General features: G+C 28.6%; 4 protein-coding genes across 5 annotated transcripts; 3 read left to right on the top strand and 1 right to left on the bottom strand.

Annotated features, from left to right (window-relative positions):
- Positions 1–763: 763 nt before the first annotated feature.
- Phum_PHUM426060 (uncharacterized protein) lies at positions 764–2,691 on the top strand (the record flags this gene model as incomplete). Its single annotated transcript, XM_002429223.1, has 2 exons — positions 764–814; positions 1,351–2,691. The coding sequence occupies 2 exons, from the start codon at positions 764–766 to the stop codon at positions 2,689–2,691; spliced, it is 1,392 nt and encodes a 463-aa protein (XP_002429268.1).
- A 2,324-nt stretch (positions 2,692–5,015) lies between these two features.
- On the top strand, positions 5,016–6,215 carry Phum_PHUM426070 (Cyclin-B1-interacting protein, putative; the record flags this gene model as incomplete). The annotated part of the gene is made up of 5 exons (XM_002429224.1): positions 5,016–5,237; positions 5,340–5,550; positions 5,637–5,782; positions 5,824–5,967; positions 6,207–6,215. The coding sequence occupies 5 exons, from the start codon at positions 5,016–5,018 to the stop codon at positions 6,213–6,215; spliced, it is 732 nt and encodes a 243-aa protein (XP_002429269.1).
- A 70-nt stretch (positions 6,216–6,285) lies between these two features.
- Phum_PHUM426080 (ubiquinone biosynthesis protein, putative) lies at positions 6,286–8,928 on the bottom strand (the record flags this gene model as incomplete). 2 transcript variants are annotated; one of them, XM_002429225.1, is made up of 3 exons in its annotated part: positions 6,286–6,442; positions 8,163–8,386; positions 8,509–8,928. In XM_002429225.1, 3 exons carry the CDS (start codon positions 8,926–8,928, stop codon positions 6,286–6,288), a joined length of 801 nt encoding a protein of 266 aa, XP_002429270.1. The 2 variants fall into 2 exon arrangements, with proteins under 2 accessions (XP_002429270.1, XP_002429271.1); XM_002429226.1 differs by lacking the exons at positions 6,286–6,442; positions 8,163–8,386; positions 8,509–8,928 and adding an exon at positions 6,603–7,946.
- A 382-nt stretch (positions 8,929–9,310) lies between these two features.
- Positions 9,311–12,638, top strand: Phum_PHUM426090 (G-protein signaling modulator, putative; the record flags this gene model as incomplete). Its single annotated transcript, XM_002429227.1, has 9 exons — positions 9,311–9,361; positions 9,746–10,114; positions 10,219–10,361; positions 10,457–10,696; positions 10,783–11,047; positions 11,132–11,299; positions 11,707–11,908; positions 12,047–12,285; positions 12,396–12,638. 9 exons carry the CDS (start codon positions 9,311–9,313, stop codon positions 12,636–12,638), a joined length of 1,920 nt encoding a protein of 639 aa, XP_002429272.1.
- Between the last annotated feature and the right edge of the window lie 2,425 nt (positions 12,639–15,063).

The raw sequence follows: 15,063 nt of genomic DNA on the forward strand, positions 1-15,063 counted from the left end.
ACATTACACTATTTAATAAAAAAATTTTCACAGAGATAAAAAAACTACTACCACTACTACTACTTTTTTTTTTATCACGATTTTACATAAACTTTTCACTTAATTAAACTACACATCACATCCGCGCGATATACGTACGTTCCCGCGTAAAAACCGTACGATAATTTTTTTTACGGTAATTCGACAACGATTTCAACTTCCGGTTTTTAAAACGATAAAAAAATCGATCGCGAACGGATTTTTCCGGAAACCTATTTGAAAAAAACATATCATTAATTAAACTACACATCACATCCGCGCGATATACGTACGTTCCCGCGTAAAAACCGAACAATAATTTTTTTTACGGTAATTCGACAACGATTTCAACTTCCGGTTTTTAAAACGATAAAAAATCGATCGCGAACGGATTTTTCCGGAAACCTATTAGAAAAAAATATATCATTATTATCACTATTATACGTACGTTCCCGCGTAAAAACCGAACGATAACTTTTTTTACGGTAATTCGACAACGATTTAAACTTCCGGTTTTTAAAATGATAAAAAATCGATCGCGAACGGATTTTTCCGGAAACCTATTTGAAAAAAATATATTATTATTATCATAATTTTTTTTTTAGTTATTACGTAAAAGTTCGTTAACGTTTTGAATTCCCAGACAAATTCCCTTATATGTGGCTCTCCGTCGTTATTACTACTACTATTATTATCATTATTATCATTTTCGCAACAACAAAAAAAAAATTCTTAAATTTCGGTAATGTTCCAAACCATTGTCATAGAGTTATCTAATATATTACCTACGCCAAACGTAAAATGAAATTTTTTAAATAATAATAATAATAATACTAATAATCTTTTTTTTTTGTTTCATAAATGAAAATATTAATTAATTAAATTATTTTACGTGCGTGTATAATGACAAAGGTGAAAGCGAAAGGTAAGTGTGTGCGTGCGTGTGCGTAAGTGCGTGAGCGTACATTTTCCATTTCGATTTGAAAAAAAAAAAAGTCTTGTTTCTTTATTTAAAATTTTCTTTTTTTTTTTTTTATTGTATACGATCGCCTGCTGCCTACGTTTGTTTGTTTGTTTGTTTGTTTGCTTGTTTTAGGTTCGTAACAATAATTGTCAGCTTTCTAATGTTACAACTATTTTTCAAACTCTTGAATTAATAATTATTTAATATATATAAATAAATAAAATTATTAATTAAGTCTCGTTATTATATTTTATCATCTAATTAAGTTTCACCGTCGTTTGTTTGATGTTTGTCGATAATTTTTTTTTTGTAATTAAGTAATTAATAGTTAAAGATTAGTAATATGTCCTTTTTTTAAATTGTTTCAGATTGTTTATTGTCTGGTCATCGGTGGAATAGTTTTAGTAAAAGCTTCAGATAATTCAGCATCGCGTACAGTACATTTTCCAGATACTAAAATCATAAACAATTCTCCAGCACGTGAATTAGTATTATCGAATTCGAAATCCTACAATGAAAAATCAGTAGTAGATAAAAGAGTCGGTTACGAACACGAACATCATGACGGTTACTGGAAGAAAAAATTAATATGGAAACCGGATTGGATAAAAATATGGAAACCGGGTACGAAAAAAGTTTGGAAAACGACATGGAAACAATTTTATAAACCTTATTGGATACCGACTAAAAAACCCGTTTGGAAACCTATATCCGTCCCCGATTGGAAACAAACGTGGAAACCTATTTGGACAACGATTGAAGTACCAGCTTGGAAAGACGTACCAGTGCCGGATTGGAAGAAAATATGGAAACCGGTTTGGGTTCCCGTGAAAGTCCCCTCTTGGAAAGAAGTTCCGGTACCCGAATGGAAAAAATATTATAAACCCGTGTGGAAGCACATTGAAGTAAAAGTTTGGAAACCCGTTTACGTCCCTTACTGGAAACAATACTGGACTCCGAAATGGATAAAAGTTCCGATTCCAGGCTCTGCAACCGTAGATAAAGGACACGATTATGAAATAATCGCTCACGATTTGTGGAAAAAAAAACTCGTGTGGAAACCCGTTTGGAAAAAATATTGGAAAACAGTACAGAAAGAATTTTGGGTACCTGATAAAAAATTAGTTTGGAAACAAGCATGGAAACAAGTTTGGAGAACGGTTAAAAAAGAAACATGGGCGTGGAGTAAAAAATTAGTTTGGAAAACGGGTTGGAAAAAAGTATGGAAATACGTGCCGAAAAAAATTTGGATACCTAAAAAAAAATTAGATTGGAAACCGGCATGGAAAAAAATTTGGAGAACAAGTCAGAAATTAGTTTGGGTACCTGATAAAAAACTAGCGTGGAAACCATACTGGAAACCCGTACCATATCCAACCTGGAAAAAAATTTGGGTCCCCGGTTGGAAAAAAGTTTGGAAACCTGTTTGGATATCCGAATGGATCATCGTTCAACATGACCATCATCCTCCAGAACATGATTGGAAACGTAACGGCAGAGTTTTCAACCAAAATCAAAACTGGAATGGAAATTCAAACGTTCCAGAATTCAAAGCTTTACCAGATTCCCAAAGACGTATTTATTCTCGTACTCAGACGCAAAATTTAAATTCTAATTATGGCAGAGGAATACGTTTTGATGTCAATTACTCTACAAATAAAAATAACGGTCAAAATATTCAAAAAAGTTGGAGTTTTCCATCACAATGAAAGTCAATCAATCAATCAATAAAAAAATGGATAATTAATGAGAGAAATTTAATTTTCTACGACTGAATATAAATAATGTAACGTCTGCAATTATAATTGCAGATACTTACAACGAAACGATGATGATTTATATTCGTTTAAAATCAAACAGAACAAAATTTTTATTTAATCTTAATAATCCCATCCGCCATTACAAGATTTATGCATTAGCAGCATCTATGAAATTTTCAACCTGGGAGGGTTGTTTCTTGAAAGTGCTTGCTCCAAAATGAGATGAGAATAAGAATCTTTGTGCTGTAAAGTTTAATAATAATGATAATATTTTACTTTACAATGTTCAAATACTCAATTATGTACATATATATGTAAAAGCTTTGAGCTGATTATCTATACCCATAGACTTATATATATTAACAACCGTTTCGATGCCAAAAAAAATTAAAATTATAACCTATCACGGTCATAATAGCATAATTGTGTGCAATAATATAAATATAAATAAATATATTTATGCGTTACATATAAATATACTTATTTAATTTATTATATTTTATAAAAAAATTCAAATAATGTCAATTTCGTGTTTGGCGTTCTTTTGTCACTCTATCAAATTTAAGAAAAACTTTTGTTTGCGATTTTTTTAGTTTAACCATTGAAAAACTTATTAAAACCACACGAAATTAAACTTACTGAGTTTTGTAAAACACAAATAAATATTTTTATAAACGTAAGTAACAATTAAATAAAATAATATTTGAAAAAATCAAAAGCAAAATTTTTTTTACCTTGATGGAAAGTTCTAGAACAAATTCAAATTTCTATTACAGCGCTCCCAAGCGACGTTTTTTAAAACTAATGGTTCCGAAAAAATCTGCAAATTCAAATTTAACGATTTGTGCAATAATATAAGTATAAATGAATATATTTATGCGTTACATATAAATATATTTATGCGTTATATATAAATATATTTATTTAATTTATTATATTTTATAAGAATTGTTTTATAATTATGTCAATTTCGTGTTTGACGTTCTTTTGTCGCTGTATCAAATTCAAAAAAAATTTTTGTTATCGATTTTTTTGGTTTAACCATTGAAAAACTTATCAAAACCACACGAAATTAAACTTACTGAATTTTTTAAAATACAAATAAACTTTTTTATAAACGAAAATAACAATGAAATAAAATAAAATTTGAAAAAATAGAAGTATAAAATTTTTTTTACCTTGATGGAAAGTTCTAGAACAAATTCAAATTTATAATACAGCGCTCTCAAGCGACGTTTTTTAAAACTAATAGTTCCGAAAAAATCCGCAAATTCAAATTTAACGACTTTTTCTTTTTTTAAAAAAACAAAAGGCATACGAACATAACACGAAATTAAACTTACTGACTTTTGTTAAATACAAATAAACATTTTTATAAACGAAAATAACAATTAAATAAAATAAAATTTGAAAAAAATGAAATATAAAATTTTTTTTACCTTGATGGAAAGTTCTAGAACAAATTCAAATTTCTATTACAGCGCTCCCAAGCGACGTTTTTTAAAACTAATGATTCCGAAAAAATCTGCAAATTCAAAAATTTAACGATTTGTGCAATAATATAAGTACAAATGAATATATTTAGGCGTTACATATAAATATATTTATTTAATTTATTATATTTTATAAGAATTGTTTTATAATTATGTCAATTTCGTGTTTGACGTTCTTTTGTCACTCTATCAAATGTAAAAAAATTTTTGTTTGCGATTTTTTTGGTTTAACCATTGAAAAACTTATCAAAACCTCACGAAATTAAACTTACTGAGTTTTGTAAAATACAAATAAACATTTTTATAAACGTAAATAACAATTAAATAAAATAAAATTTGCAAAAATCAAAAGGACCTTACCTTGAAGGAAAGTTCTGGAACAAATTCAAATTTCTGTTACAGCGCTTCAAGCGACGTTTTTTAAAACTAATAGTTCCGAAAAAATCCGTAAATTCAAATTTAACGACTTTTTCTTTTTTTTAAAAAAAAACAAAACGCATACGAACATAACACGAAATTAAACTTACTGACTTTTGTAAAATACAAATAAACATTTTTGTAAACGTAAATAACAATTAAATAAAATAAAATTTGTAAAAATAGAAATATAAAATTTTTTTTACCTTGATGAAAAGTTCTAGAACAAATTCGAATTTCTATTACAGCGCTCTCAAGCGACGTTTTTTAAAACTAATAGTTCCGAAAAAATCCGCAAATTCAAATTTAACGATTTTTTCCTTTTTTAAAAAAACAAAACGCATACCTTAACTTGCGGGAAAAATGTCCGATGGTGATTTGATTTGTAATTTTAAAAAGTGTAGAAAAATATTAACTGGAACGGCTTATATCACACGATGCTCGCATGCATTTTGCGAAGAAGACGGTTTGAGACAAATAGAAAATCAAAATTACGATAAAAAATGTCCCGCGTGTCAATCGCCTTTGGTTAAAAATTACGATTTGGTTAAAGTTACATTAAATCCAAACGATCAATTTAAATCGGTAAAAAATGAATTTTTTCTCGATCTGAAAACCTATAAAAGTTTTAAATGAAATCTCCGATCCCCTTAATTAAAAATAAATAATTAATTTTTATTTAATCAGATGGTGTTAGCTGGTTTGAGACCTGAAATTGTAATGGATGTCGCAACGAGAGCCATCATGTTTTGGAATTATCAACAGCATCAGGAACAATTACATCTTTCAATGGTTACAAAAAGCTTAAAAGAATTCATAAGTCAAACAAAATCGGATTCCGAAGTCGAAGTGACTTTCTTAAAAACTGAAATTAATAACATGAAAAAAAAACAAGAAGGTTTTTACATAAACGACACAAAAAAAATTCAAACTAACAAAATTCATTTAAAAATAAATATTTTGTAAAATAAAATAATTTTTCAGATTTGGAAAAAGACATGAAAAAATACATACAAAAATGTAACGAATTATCCGAAAAAATAACGCAAAAAAATAGAGAAATACAAAAATGGCAGGCGAGTACATATCGAGTAATCGTTTTGACGACAAATTCAAAATGGCGTACAAAAGTAAAATAATTTTTCTTTTTTTTTTTTTGTTCAACAAACAGATGACGTGTGAATCCCTAAAAAGAAAAGAATTATTATCGGCTACATTACAACAAAACGAAACAAATAAAGCTTTTCGAAATAATCCTCCTATGGCTTTTGAAATCGGACCTCAAAGCGTCGACGATTTAATTAAAGGAAGACGAGTAAAATTACAATCGAACGTCCATAAAGACGGAGAAACGAAAAAAAATTTTTTTAATAATGATTTTCTTTTTAACGACAATTTCATTTTTCAACCGAGAGCCATGAATTCATCATCATCATCTTGTTCGCCTAAAAATATTTTTCGTACCGGCGAAAATTTTCTATTTCCAAATCTTAAAAAAATTTAAATAAATATGTATAAATAAATAAATATATATGTGTATTTTTTTTCTTTAAGCTTACATAAAATTCCCTTACCGTTAATTAAAATAAATAAATATATGTATTATTATTATTATAACACGTGGTTATTAAATTTACGTCACAGCCAAGGGTTTTATTTTAAATTCTTTATATATGTCTTCGAGTTTTTGATCCCATCGTTTTTCGAAATACATATTCATAAGAAATTCGCTTCCGTATCCGGTTTCAATGGCCCAAGGAAGATACGAATTAATAAATTTTTTCCTTTGCCTGAAAAAAATCAAAATATATTATCTTTTCTCTAGAACGAACAAACAAATGGAAAAACATTTAAAAAAAATTTTTTTTTCTTTTAACTATTATTCTAAATAAAATTTATTAACTTTTTCTAACGTATAAAATTTAAAGCGGAAACGATAAAAAAATGTTCTTATTCATCCTTTTCTTCGTAATTTTCTTCATTTAATTTTTCCTCTTCAATAAAATCAAAGGATATTCCTTCGGGAATCAAATCGCCCCATTTTGAATGTTTTAAACATTTGTACGCGGAACTTCCATGTTGATTTTTCGTCGACACCAAAGTTTTCAACTGTCCCTTCGACGTGCAAACATTACAAACGACGTGATTTCGTCTCAGTAAAACTTCTTTAACTATTCTGGGAGATCGATTTTCCATAGGCGAATCCTCTCCTTTTTTAAATATTAAAAAAGAAAATTTATGATTTTCCGTGGAATTCCTATATTTGTACACGTTCAAATGTTTGTATTTGATTGAAAAATTACACGGTATCGATTTTTCCGTTGCTTCGAATCTCGGACACGTTAATTCGTGAGGACAAGGAGCGAATATGTAACATTTGACGTTGAATTTTTCGCTTATTTCCAATATAAATGTTCTTGCTTCGTTTAATAAACTGTAACCGGCAAAAGAACCGTTTTCAATTAAAACTAAATATTCCAAAGTATTGTTCCAAAGTGTCGTTAAAAGTTTTAAACGTTCCAAACAACTGCTCGATTCGAAAAGTGAAAAAGAACTGACAACAATGTCCGAGGGTATGCACGTCGCTGGTAAAAACTGACGATAGTAGACATTTTTTATCATGGGTAATGAATATGGATCGTTGTTTTGAAGTACGAGCTCAGCCAACTTGTGCATTTCCATGGATGAATCCACGCAATAATATTCTTTCATGGATTCTTTCCAGTATTCGTTTGCGGCCCAAACGGTAGTTCCAACGCCGGATCCAAAATCGAAAAGTCTTTTCGGAGCAAAATTTTTATCTCTCAAATAAATTTCGTTGAAAACTCTGCATAAAACTCCAAATTCTGCCGGGGATCTCATTACCAAATACTGGAGAGCTAAATTTTTATTGTAAGTTATAGGTTTCCAATTGTACAATTGATTTTTTAATATTTTCTTCGCATATTTCGTTATGACATCATTACTCAACGTTTGAAAATTTGTATTGTTTTTCATCGAATCAATTATTTCTTCTTTTTTTTTCCTTTTTTCACTTTTTTCAGGCGGTGGAAGTCTCTGTGTTAAATACCTTGATAAAATTTCACCATCCGATACCAATGTCTTAACATCTTTTTTTTCCAAAACTGAATATATCCCTTTTAAAATGGGTTCTGGAATTGATGTGCATTTTAAACTCATTATTCCAGAATGTTTTTTTGAATTGCTATAATTTTCCTTTATTTTTTCATCAAATGCTGAATCTATATTACAAGTCACTTTAGTCGAATATGATCTTGTGAACCTACAAGTCATTGTATCATTATGTTACTCCTTTTATTATTCAATCGATTTCATTCGATATTAATATAACAATAAACCATTTTCAAGTATTGAATAACATTAGTAAAATTCACCAGGAATTTAAATAAATTCATAAATTTCAAGAAAATGAAAAAATACTATGCAATTCATTTAAAATATCGATAATGTTATTAATTTATTATTATTTAAGTTACCTCTTGTACTTACTTAGGTGCAAGTCTGACTGACCCAAATAAAGCTCCTGTAGCACACATTGGTAATTTTGTTTGAATGGCTTCAACCCATTTAACAGTAACTTCACCTAACATGTTTGTCGGCATATTGAGCAATGTGTGAAACAAATCATGAGCTTCTCTGTACCTTTGTGCAACATATGCTAATTCTATATCGTCTACAAATCTAACTGCTGGTCTTGCATCAGGACTGTATCCCTATAGTAAAATATAAAAAAGAAATGTTAAACTGATATAGACACACACACACACACACACAAAAATGAAAAGTAAAAAGCAAATTTTAAAACGATAACTCCAATATATACATAAAAACTAACATATTTTTCTAGAAAATTGCTATATGCTTTTCCTAAAGTTCCTTCTGGATAATTTTTTAATTTTACTAAATCAACAGAGCCAGAACTGATTCTAGGTTTTTCTTCTAATATATTTTTTCCCTCTTCGGATTCGCACATTTTTTCCCTTATGTATTCCAATGCTTTGGGACCGGTTATTTCTCCCATAACGGCCACCATATCTCCACGATTCGGACTTGCTAATGATATCGCGCCAGAACCCAAACCCAGGAGACATTTTTGAAAGAGAGTCGTTTGAACGTGACATTTTTCATATTCTTCAATAAAATTATTAACTCCGCTTTTGGCTTGATTCACGTATTTCGCATTCGATCGACTGTTAAATCTTTCGATTTTTTTCAATAACGATTTGTTTTTCGATAAAATGAATCTAGGTTTCATTTTTACTAACCATGACTGGTTCATTGATACTTATAATAAAAAAATAATTACTGAATAATTACCAAATCGTCAAAACAGATAAATTTTTTTTTTTTTTTTTTGTAAAAATCCTATCATAAATTAATCAATTAATTAATTTTTTTTTAAAAACAAAATAATCGTTAATTTCGTAGAAAATTATTTTTTATATGAGCCAATAATCACTTAATACATCGTTATGAAAGTTTAAGAAAATGGCCTAAATGCGCGCGCAGTTTTCGTGGAATATTTCATTGAAGGCGCGTCCGAAGTCATTACATTTACACATTCCTATGTAATCCAATTTATATTTTTGTAATATATATATATATTAATTGATTAAATTAAATTTCAGTTTTTTAAAATGTCTCTTAGCGCGAGCGTTGAAAATTTATCCACTCAATGCGATAATCAGGTAATAATATAATTAAACTTATTCAAATTGTCTATATTTACTCTCTCTCTCTCTCTCTCCTGTTGTTTATATAATAAATAAATAACCACCTAAAATTTAAAAAAAAAAAATTTCCTTTTTTTTTTAAATTAAATTTTTTGCTGTCACTTTTGGTAATTTAATTAGTTTTTCGAGGCTTTAAAAAATTTTCATCGCAACGTATTACATAACTAAAAATATCTAAAACCTTTAATTACTCAAATAATAAATGAAAAATAAATTTTGACATTTGATGTTTTGATAAGGAATCAACTTGAAACAATTTTGTCATCTACGTGTATTATTTTTATATAAAGTTTTAATATTGATTAATAATTGTTATGAATTGATTTCTTTTTGTTTTAGGGCTCTGGTGAAAATGGTAATATGTGTTTAGAATTAGCTCTGGAAGGTGAAAGGTTATGCAAAGCTGGAGATTGTCGTTCTGGCGTTGCCTTCTTTCAAGCAGCCATACAAGCAGGAACAGATGATTTGAGAACGTTGAGTGCTATTTATTCCCAATTAGGAAATGCATATTTTTATCTTGGTGATTACAATAAAGCCATGATGTATCACAAACATGATTTAACACTTGCTAGAACAATGGGAGACATTTTAGGAGAAGCTAAATCAAGTGGAAATTTAGGAAACACATTAAAAGTTATGGGAAAATTCGATGAAGCCATGGTTTGTTGTAAACGACATTTAGATATTTCCAGAGAACTAAACGACAAAGTATGTTTTTCATCCATTTGAACGATTAGCACCTTTTTTTTTTTATATATCATTGAAATTAGTTTATAACTGTAGCAGTTGCTAATTGAATTAATAAATTTTAGCTGAGCGAAGGCAGAGCATTATACAATCTTGGTAATGTTTATCACGCTAAGGGAAAGCATATCGGAAGGGTAGGTCAGCAAGACCCTGGAGAATTTCCAGAAGAAGTCAAAGAATGTTTGCAACAAGCTGTTAAATATTACGAGTATGTTTTTATCATATTGCACATATTAATTGTTCAACTCGTCAAAGCCGAACACAAATGAAATTTTGTCACACTAATTTTAATTATTTATTCAGGGAAAATTTAGAATTGATGAAAGAGCTAAATGATTCTGCAGCCCAAGGAAGAGCATGTGGAAATCTAGGTAACACATATTATCTGTTAGGCGATTTTCAACAAGCAATCAAATACCATCAAGAAAGATTAAGAATAGCGAGAGAATTCGGAGACAAAGCTGCTGAAAGGAGAGCCAATAGTAATTTAGGAAATTCTCATATATTCCTTGGGGAATTTGAATCGGCTGCTGAATATTACAAGTGAAGTTAAAATATAAAAAAATCAGTTTAATAAAAAAAAAAAATTACGAGTTATTAACGATTAATTTTTATTAATTATAAAATAGGCGGACGTTAGTGTTGGCTCAAGAATTGGGGGACCGGGCCGTAGAAGCTCAAGCATGTTATTCTCTCGGTAATACATACACACTCCTTAGAGATTATCCAACAGCAATAGAATATCACTTACGTCATCTAATAATTGCTCAACAATTAATGGATCGCGTGGGTGAGGGCAGAGCTTGTTGGTCACTCGGCAATGCTCATTCGGCAATGGGTAATCACGAAAAGGCTTTGTACTTTGCCACGAAACATCTCGATATATCGAAAGAAGTGAGTTGTGATTAATGATCGAGACTTTGGTGACCCTTTTCAACTTAATTTAATTTAATTATTTGAATTTTTTTTTTTTTTTAGCTCGGTGATACGATGGGGCAAAACACGGCTCAAATGAACGTGGCCGATTTGAAAAAAGTTTTAGGGATTTCAACGACTGAAATTTCACCAGATTCTCAATCATCTGTCCAATCGACCAGGAGAAACAGGGTGAGAAGGCAAAGCATGGAACAACTTAATTTGATTAAGGTTTGATTGCTTTTAACTATGCTCGTGGCTCGTGGATAAAAGGGAAAAAAATTTTTTAACTATGCTCGTTTTAATTTAAACATTTTGTTATCTTTTCAATTTGATTATTATCAGTGACGCTTAATTTTTTTTTTTTTTTTTTTTTTTTTGCTTTATCGTTTTTAAATTGTCAGATATCGATAAGTTTTTTTTTTGCAAAATTCAATTCGCTTGTTTTTAAATGCTGTTTGTAAATGTTTAGTTAAGTTGTTTTACGGTTGCTTGCACACACACACACACACGGCTTAGATTTTTCATTTCGAATTTAAATTTTTGTTGTTATCGTTATTATCACTTTATAATATTTTAAAACATGGTGGTTGTTTAAAAAGAAAAAGAAAAAATGAACGTTACCTTTTTTTTTCCAGTTAACTCCTGATGGAAAACAAAAACCAAGTGCTTCCGAAATGAGTCCTCCATCAATGCCATTCAAATCCGATGCTTCAAATAAAGGGGAACGGTTAGAAGATGAAGAATCGTTTTTTGATTTGTTGTCAAGGTTCCAGTCGGAGAGAATGGACGATCAAAGATGTTCACTGAGTGTTGCCGACAAAGAAAATAAATCTGTTAGTTTATATGCATATTCTTTTAAAAAAAAAAAAAAAAAAAAAATTCAACGAAATGTTTTTGTTGACGGTTTTTTTTTTTTTTTTTTTTTTCAGACGAATTCGGAAATGGGAAAACAAAAGGGAAGTAATAATTTAAGAGGATCAAATCCTTTGGGTCCTTTGCCCAACAATGGCGAAACGAAGGATGATCTTCTCGATCTTATTGTCGGAATGCAAAGTAAAAGAATGGACGAACAACGGGTGGCTTTGCCACATCTTCCGGGCCTTTGCCCTCCATCCGTTCCTTCTCAAAATCCCGTAATACAAAGGTTGTCTCTGGCGGATTCTAAAAATACAGCTCCAGACGATGCATTTTTAGAAATGCTCATGAGATGTCAGGTAATTCATTTTTTTTTTTTTCAACCGGGAAAACCGGGAAACCCCCCCCCCCAAAAAAAAAATAAAATAAAATAACCTTTAATTTTTTGTTTTTTTTTTTTTTTTTGAAGGGTTCCAGATTGGAAGATCAGAGAAGTTCGCTTCCGGAAGAAAGTAACACGGATCAAAGAAAAGCGCCGACGGTACCAGACGAAGATTTTTTTTCGTTAATTTTAAGACTTCAATCGGGACGTATGGAAGATCAAAGAGCTGCCGTTCCTCCTCCCGAACAAATCAGAAACGGTTCCGTTCCGAACGCGGGAGCGGGACAAAGACAAAACTCGGAAGAACCTAGAAAAGAAAAGAAAAAATGATATTTTCGACAGTATTCGTATCAAGGTTAATTATTTCTCTCGAGAAGAAAAAATTTACAAAATAAACGCCTTGATATGAATTTTCCCCCCTCCCCATCCGCCCATCCGCCCCCCACGTCGTCCCCTCACATATTTTTCCGACATACGTGTTTCTCCCCCCCCCCCCCCTATCGCGAGGAATTTTATTTTTCGAAAAACTCGCGAAAATTATTTTCGAGAATCGTGCGAATCAGTTATTTATTATCGATTTATCGATTCGATATCGATTTTCCGAACCGTTCCATAAATCAATCATCCGAACGTATTTTTCAAAATGTGTACATATATATAAATTTTTAAATTTTATTTTTTTAGATGCATTTATCGACGTCGTAGTTAGTTACATTAATATTATTACTATTACTATTATTATTATTATTATTATTTATTATTATTATTATTATTATACAATATTTTAATTATTTAAAAAAAAAAAAAAATTACTGCGATGCATGACGTACGTAATATATCGATCGATCGATCGATCGATTTATCGAAATGAGTTGAATAGAAACGAGACGAGAAGTTTTAACGTACTTACAAAAAAAAAGAAGCATTGATTGATTGATTGATTGATTGATTGACACTCCTTAAAGACTTGTAATTTAGCAATGTTTGATTCTTCTTCTTCGGTGAGAGAGAGAGAGAGAGAGAGAGAAAATAAAATATCATTGGAATTGTATAAAAAGAAAAGAAGAAGGAACATTACTGAAAAAAAAAAAATTATTATTATTATTATTATTATTATTATTATTATTGTTATTGTTACTAACATAATACTATTGCTACTGTTTTTATTATCATATTATTAAAATTATTTTATAAAACTAAAAAAAAAAAAATACTCTTTTGAAAACGTTTTACAAAAAAAAAATTTTTTTTATTATTAAAAATAATAATAATAATAATAAGACTTGAGATTTTTTATTTTAGAAATTATTATTATTATTATTATCATTATTATTATTATTATTATTATTATTATTATTATTATTGTTGTTGATATTAATATTTTTTTTAAACGGGGAATCGGGGTAGAGTTTTACGATTCCATAAATTTTATCGTGTTTTTAAATATATGTATTATTTATTGACTTTTATGCGAATTATTATTAAGTAATAATAATAATGATATTAACGTTACGATAAGATAATGATAATAATTAATATAGACTTTTTTCGGACCACTTAAAATAAAATAAAATAATAAAAAAATATTTTTTTAAAAGTTTTTTTTTTTGTTTTTTTTTTGTATTCGTTTTGACGTAGTAGAATAGGTTAAATAGATTATTTTTCGAGTTCAATCATTCCAGTCATGAATTTTTATCATTATTATCATCATCATCATCATCATCAACTTAATTACTATTATTATTATTATTATTATTATTATGTACGTTTTTTATTATAATAAATTTTTTTTTTTTTTTTATAAAACGAGGTAAATTTAAATTTTTGACATGTCAATTACGTAATTGAAACAATTTCAAAAATTTTTTTAAAATGATTATTATTATTATTATTATCATCATTATTATTATATTATGTATTTTTTTTCTTTACGTACTATTGTATGTATGGATTTATTTATTTATTACCGTAATTATTATTATTAATATTATTTGTAAATGAAATTTATACTCTTGTAAAAAAAAAAAAAAATCAATTTTTTTATTGGATTTTTTTAAAAGGGGGAGAGGAGGGAGAGAGAAAGAGAGAAAGAGAGAGAGAGAGAGTGGAAAGCGTAATATTTTTTCAAATATACAAAATAGTAATAATAATAATAATAATAATAGTTTTAAAGCGGTAGGGAAAAAATATTGCGTTGAATGTACTACCAAGAGAATTGTTTTCTAAGCAATGAAGCATATATACATTGATCAGACCTATTGAATCTCTCTCTATCTCTCTCTCTCTCTCTCTCTTTCTCTCTCTCTCTCTTTTTCTTCCCCTCTTTCCCTTTTTCTGTCTCTTTTTATTAAAAAAATCTTATAAGAATTTTTATGAATGTGTAATTTTTTTTTTTGTACGGGTTTTATATTTATTTATTGTAACAACCGTATGTGACAAACAAACAAACAAACAAACAAACATTTATACAAATTTGTTTTATATACATATACATGTATTAAATTGATTATTATTATTATTATTACAACGTTGGATTTTTAATAAAAAATAATAATAATAGTCGAATCGATGATGATTTAATTTAATGAAAATATTTTTTTATAATTATATTTTTTTTAACACGATCCCTCATCGTGTGTTAAATAAATAATTTTATTATTATTATTATTTAAAATGATGATAATAATAATAATAAAAGAAAAAATATTTAGCGAAAATGAAATATTTATGTTTAAATGTTTTCAAATATACTTTA

Source organism: Pediculus humanus, genomic scaffold (genome assembly GCF_000006295.1).
Source record: "Pediculus humanus corporis 1103172108194 genomic scaffold, whole genome shotgun sequence".
NCBI lineage: Eukaryota > Metazoa > Arthropoda > Insecta > Psocodea > Pediculidae > Pediculus > Pediculus humanus.